At 49.0% G+C, this 6000-nt stretch overlaps 1 protein-coding gene across 2 annotated transcripts in view; it reads left to right on the top strand.

Moving 5' to 3' along the window:
• Window positions 1-346: 346 nt before the first annotated feature.
• The window catches only part of USP46 (ubiquitin specific peptidase 46), a 68258-nt gene continuing 62604 nt past the window's right edge, over window positions 347-6000 (top strand). For both annotated transcript variants that reach the window (XR_005128956.2, XM_037530405.2), the window contains exon 1: window positions 347-501. Coding sequence is in view for 1 of the 2 variants with exons in the window: in XM_037530405.2 (XP_037386302.1) it covers window positions 466-501 (36 nt within the window). In the remaining variant the exon portion in view is untranslated. The remainder of the gene's footprint in view (window positions 502-6000) is intronic.

Genomic DNA, 6000 nt, shown 5'->3' with positions numbered 1-6000 from the left:
GTGCGGCAGCCGCCCGCCCGCAGCAGAGCGGGGGCAAGAAAAGGCGTGGAGAGCGGCTCTCCGGGCTCCCGGCTGCGGGCGCGGGGCGCGGGGGCGCGGCGGGGCGCGCGGCGCGGGGCGCGGGGCTCGGCGGGGCGCGGGGGCTCGGGGCGGCGCGGGGCTCGGCGGGGTTCGGGGCGCGGGGCGCGTTCGGCACGCGGCGGCCCGGCCGCCCCTCCTCCCGGCGCCGCCGGCCGCGGCCCAGGCTCCCTCGCTCCGCCACTCCCCGCCCCTCCGCGCTCCCCCCGCCTCCCGCCGCCCGCCTCCCCGCGCCGCCGCCGCCCGCCCGGCCTCCTCCGTGCAGCCAAACTGCAAGCCGGACCCCAGGCCGCCGCCGCCCGCCCCGGCCGCCCCGCCTGCACCATGGGCAGCCCTGTTTTCACCTCGTAAAGATGGCGGTGCGGGGTCGCTGCAACCTTTAGACTAATGACTGTCCGAAACATCGCCTCCATCTGTAATATGGTGAGTGGCCGCCGCCGCGGGGGTCGCCGCGGGCGCGGCCAAGCGAAGAAAGGGAAACCCGCGCGCGCTCCGGCCCGCGGCGGGAGGGGTGGGGGCGGGGGCGCGGGGCGCCGGGGTCCCCGCGGCGCCGCCGCAAGTTCCGGGCCCCGGGCTGGGCCGGCCGGCCGGACGCGCGCCCCGAGCGGACGGGGAGGGGCCCCGACCCCCGCCCCGCGCAGCCCCGGGGCCGGGGCGCTCGCCCGCCGGTGCCCGGGCCGCGCCGCGGTGCCTCCGCCCTCGGGTTGCGGTGGAAGCGCCTTGGGGGGAGGGGAGAGGCCGAGCCCGGACGTCCCGGGGGAGGGGGTTGGGGCGCGAGCCGGGCGTGCGGGGCGTCCATCCTGCCCTGGCGGTGGGTGAAGCCCGGCCGGGCTCCCTGACCGCCCTCGTCTCGTTTGGAGTTCACTCCCTGAACTGTATTGAAAATTCACTTTGCAGAGGCAGTCGGTGTATCAGGAGAAATCTGAAATGTAATAAAGCTATAAAAAAGTGCAACCTTGTGGTTAGAGAAGTGAAATTTTATCTGGCGTGTGAAAGCATGGTGAGATGATTTGGGTGCCTCAGTTTCTCCATCTGTGAAAGAGGGACAGGGTGATAGGGTGGTAGCTTTTGGAGGCCCAAAGAGAGGGTTGGGCTGTGGGCATGGAGCTGATCTCCCGGGTTATCCTGCCTGATCCACTGTAGACCCAGCTGAGTCTGGGGGGAGTGTGGAAAAAGCAAGGGGACATCACTGGGTTCTGGTGGGGGGCGGGGGGGAGCAAGAGGTGGTGGTTACTTTAACTTGATTTCTCCCATTGCTTTCCCTTGCTCAGTTTCTGCAGGAAAAGCCTCCAGCTCTTGGGTTTCCAGGGTGCATCCTGCTGGCACCCCGACTTGTCAGAGCCTTGCAGCAGCAGCTTGGCCCCTGAATAAGGCATCCCCCTCCTGTACAGGGTGAGAGGGTGTATGCTTTGCCTTCGTTCTCTGGTGCTCCCCTTCTCCCCAGCTGCAACACGTGCTCTTTTAATGCCAGTTTGGGGAAGCCTCCGTTGAAGCTAGTGGTGCAGGCCCCTAAAGGGAATCCTAGGAGGCTTGATTGAGAAGCCTTGTGGGTAAGGTGATATGCTGCCCTTCCCCCATCACACAGCTTTTTAAATCTTCTGTCCCACATTCTGTTGCAAGATTAACACATGGCAAAGGAGTATTAAGGAGCCATGTGTTAGCTCAGGGTTGGAATGGAGACCTACTGGTGCTGGCTTCAGTTTTCAGCACTGTTGGACATGGCCACTGCCTTGGCCAACAGAACAAATGCCCGGGCTTCCCAGAGTGATAGCTGCTGAAGGTGCTGGTGCAGGACCAGTTAGCTGTGGTGGGGTGGCTCCTGGAGCCTTTCTCTTTTCTGATCTTCGCCTGCAGACGGTCTCTGCTTCTTCCTGTCCAGTGGAATTAATGTTTCTTGGTGCAGTGAAAAGGTGATACCTTTCTCCTCTGGTTCTCCCTCTGCTAAGTCTGACTCCTGAGGGGAACAGTGACAGCAGAGGAGGCTAATACTCTTTCTGCCTGCTGGGGTGGCCTTGGGCTTACAGGGCCGTGAGAGGAGGTCCTTGTCCTTGGTGCTGTTCCTGTCCTGCTTGTGTGTGATGACACCTCTCTGCCTTGAAGCAGGTTGGAGACTTGAGAGCTGGCATGTCCCAAGAGGAAGCCAGCCTCCAGCCTTTTTTTTTTTCTTTCTTCACACTGTGCAGCTGGGGCTTCTTGGCACACCTGGGCAAATGTCACAACCTGTTTCCTTAAAACTTAGCCAGGTAGGTGAGCTGCGGGAAGGGCGTTAGAGGAGCAGGTCAGTACTGCGTCTGGAGACTTGGAACCTCGGGAGGCGACCCTAAAAAGAGACCATCTGGGATCATCACCCCGATGAATCGAGGAACCAAGAATTCATAGGAAGGAGTTTTACATCTCTGTTTGGACAGTGTCTTGAGCAAGTGATGTAAAGTTTGAGCTCTAAAGTCGGACTTCCTGGGTTCAAGTACTGCCTGGTTCTAACATATGCTAGATTTTTGTCCCTGAACAAGTTTGTCTCCATGTTACTTTCCTTATCTACAAAAAAGGGAATGATAAATCATTCCTGGGACTGTGGTGTGAAATGAGTTACGGGGGTATGGGGCCTACCACACAGCAAGTGCTCAGTGAGTATAGACTGTTATTATTAACAGCATCTTTCTCAGTATTATGTGACCTTCCAGTTGTTTAAAGGACAATGAAGATGCCTTCTTGCATCTGATGGAAGCAGTCACTGATGTAAACAACCCACATGTTCATTTATGCAAACCAAGCTGAGTGGCTGTATACAAAGGCCAGGGTGGGAATCCTTAACCCCGCCCCACATAAAAGACGCTCAGGTCATCCCTGCCTCTCCCAGTCTCGCTCCCAGAGGAGGCTGGGTGCTGAGGAGACTGGTCTTTTCACCTGAGCAGACTTGAATTTCCACTGGACCCTTCTTTAGTGTGTTCACTTGATGATGAATTGTTTCCAGGTAGGTCCTCCTTGGGTCTCCCCTCCCTGTCCAGCTTCTCTCCAGGGCTCCTGCTGACCCTTCCCACTCCTGACTCCATTTGGTCCCAGCTGGTTTGAGTAGTTGTAGCAAGAGCTAGTGGTGATGGCATATTTGCTTCTAAGCAGGTCACTTGGCATATTTTAAACAGGCTGATGTGTGTTGAGAAAGGTGTTAAAAAGACAGCCTCCTTCTGGGTGACACTTGAAACCAAGACCAAACGTTGAGAAGTGGATTTGTTTCCTTTACCAGACAAGAAAGGGCTCAACAAAGCTGAAACTAAACTGGTAGCAAACCCTTCATGTGACTGAGAAATAAACACCTTCTCTTCTCACACTTCCCGTGCCAGTGCTAGAGGTAGGAGTCTTGGAAAATGTTCCCATCCCTCAGCTTGCCTCCTTTCTCACTAAAATTAAATTGCCCATTGGAAGTTTAATTTTATTTCCATGTGAATTTCTGCCGTAGTGATTCTTGATCAACTTGCTTAGGGCATGTCAGCTTAGCCACAGAGCATGCCTGGTTCGGAGATAGTAAAGCTTGTTTGGCTGGTGTGTTGTAATTTTCAAATGCATTAGCTGCTACCAGGCATGAGGAAATGTCCCTTGTTGATAATCCTCTGATTTTTGTCCAGACCAATGGATTTAACTTCCTGTGTATTTCTGTGGCCCTATAGATGGAAGGGTTGTTGGGGTAAATTCTCTGAAGAGATTGAGGAATTTTCTAAAAGAAGCAGCATTTGTTAGGAGAAACCAAACAAGCCCTTTTGAAATGTGACTTTTGCCAAAGCAAATTGCTTCAAATCACCTAATCTTAGTTTTATTGTTAATAGTTCCGTAAGTCACATGATACGGGAAATGCCATGTGTCCAATAGTTTACAAGTTTTGTTCATAAGAGTGGTCATTTGTTGAGGACCTGCTATGTTAGCTTTGGTACATACTATGTACAGGTGCTTCCTAAATGAATGAGGTGAGTCTCTATCCCCAAAGAGCGCAGTTTCTTATCTTGTGGCCTTAACACTGGTGAAAATGAAGCAATTTCAATACAGTATCATATTGGCAGAGATAAAGGTCGAACAAAGTCTCAGAAGTAATGTAGTGGAAAGGCTGATGAACACGGCAGGACATTTCTTTAATATAATTTGCAATTTGGCCAAAGTTTGGCAATCTGTTATTTTATAGGAGGACATGATTACACTCAATGTAATTTAGATCTAGAGTTTGTGCCATGGGGTGCCTCTGCAGTTAAGCACTCCTCTAATGGTGCCCGTGGACAAATTGTATTTCTTGGGACCTTAGTTTTCCTCAGCTTGTAAAATTGACATATATTTTTTTCAAGCAGCAGTAAAAGATATTAACGTTATGAAAATATAAGGCTTTTTGCTTTGCTCTATCATCTTCTCGACTTGTAATGGTGTTCTTTTTTTCTTTAAAAATTTTTTTCCAATTGGAGTTACACAGGTTTAAAACATTGCGTTAAGTTTCAGGTGTGCGGTAATATAATTCGACATCTGTACATACTACATTATGATCATCACCAGAAGTCATCCATTCCATGCAATTGATTCCCTTTGCTCAGTTTAAAGGGAATCAGTTTAAAGGGGAATCTCCCTCCCCTCTGTAACCACCATTTTGTTCTTACAACCTAAAAGTTTATCGAACTGATAAACTATTTTCATATGTTTTTAGTGCGTAGCATTGCTTGAGACTTTATAAAAATCCACATTTCTAAATTGGTTAGCACCCATTTATGTCCCGAACTACCTCATTGAATACTCTCAAATTTACCAAATGTTAGCCTTTTAGCATCCATTGAATAATCCTAGGATTTTATTGGACACCATAATGAGTGTGACATCTGAATTCTTTTAAATAAATGAAGTCACCTTGATAGGAAGGGAAAGTATAATTAATACAAATTTGAAATAAAACTAGATGATTTTTATAGCAATCATTTAATCTGGTAAGTCAATTATCTGAGGCAAGTATTATGAGAATATTTGGAAATGAATTTTAATGATGAAAAAATGTTAATTTTGGGGAAAAGATATCTTACTTCTTCCTCCATTACTATTAGGCAGGGTTTCCAGTCTCAAAGATAATTGGAAACTGTAAGTTTAATGTATCAGCTGGAAGTGGTTTAAGTCATGTGTGAGAGTCTAGGTGGGTGATTGTCAGAGTTTAGATATTGCAGCCTGAGGTAGAAAGGAAAATTCTGTTTTTCTGGCCTCTCAGGTCTAACATGTAGGAATTTGTGTTGGGTCAGGACCTGGCAATTAGGTCTACAGGTTTTTGTCTGTTTTTCTTGGAATCCTAGGGGCAAACAATGTTGAATGCCAATATTTACTTAAAATTAAAGATTGTAATACTGGTTTTTTGGGTACAATTTTATGTGTTTAAGTTCACCCAAACAATAAAACCTAGTTATTTTTCATTAATGTGGAATGTTGGTATGTTTGGATTGTAATCAAGCACTTTTCAATTTTGATACTCTTAGCAATTAAGAGAAATTTCTCTAGTTCATATATACTCCCCCTTCCCGCCCCCCCCCCCCATCCTGGACCATCTTATTGGTTTGAATGAGTTGAGGTATTATAATGGTGTTTAATTCTGTAGTATCATCAGAAAAGTATCTCTTGGTGGTTTTATCTCTAGTCTCCCATGGAGCCAGCCCAAGGCATACTGGAAGAGCTGTCAAAAGATAGTGTCCTTTTAGTGTAGTTAACTTTCCTGGCCTAAATATTTTAATGCAGTCTTTTCTAATAAACCTTCAGTTGTGGTGAAACCAAAAGCTAGCTTAAGGATTTGAAAGAGTTTGCCAATCCTTTAAGAGAAAAGGTCGCCCCAAAATGAACTAGCAAAAATGTTCTTGAGGCAAATAAATTCTGTGTCAGCCCAAGCATGGTTGTGGGGATATTTCTGTTGGGGTTATGACT

This window comes from Talpa occidentalis, unplaced genomic scaffold (assembly GCF_014898055.3).
Source record: "Talpa occidentalis isolate TD23 unplaced genomic scaffold, MPIMG_talOcc4v2.1 talOcc4.6, whole genome shotgun sequence".
Classification (NCBI taxonomy): domain Eukaryota; kingdom Metazoa; phylum Chordata; class Mammalia; order Eulipotyphla; family Talpidae; genus Talpa; species Talpa occidentalis.
The sequence above is the reverse complement of the archived record's forward strand: the minus strand, read 5'-3'. Positions and strand labels throughout refer to the sequence as shown.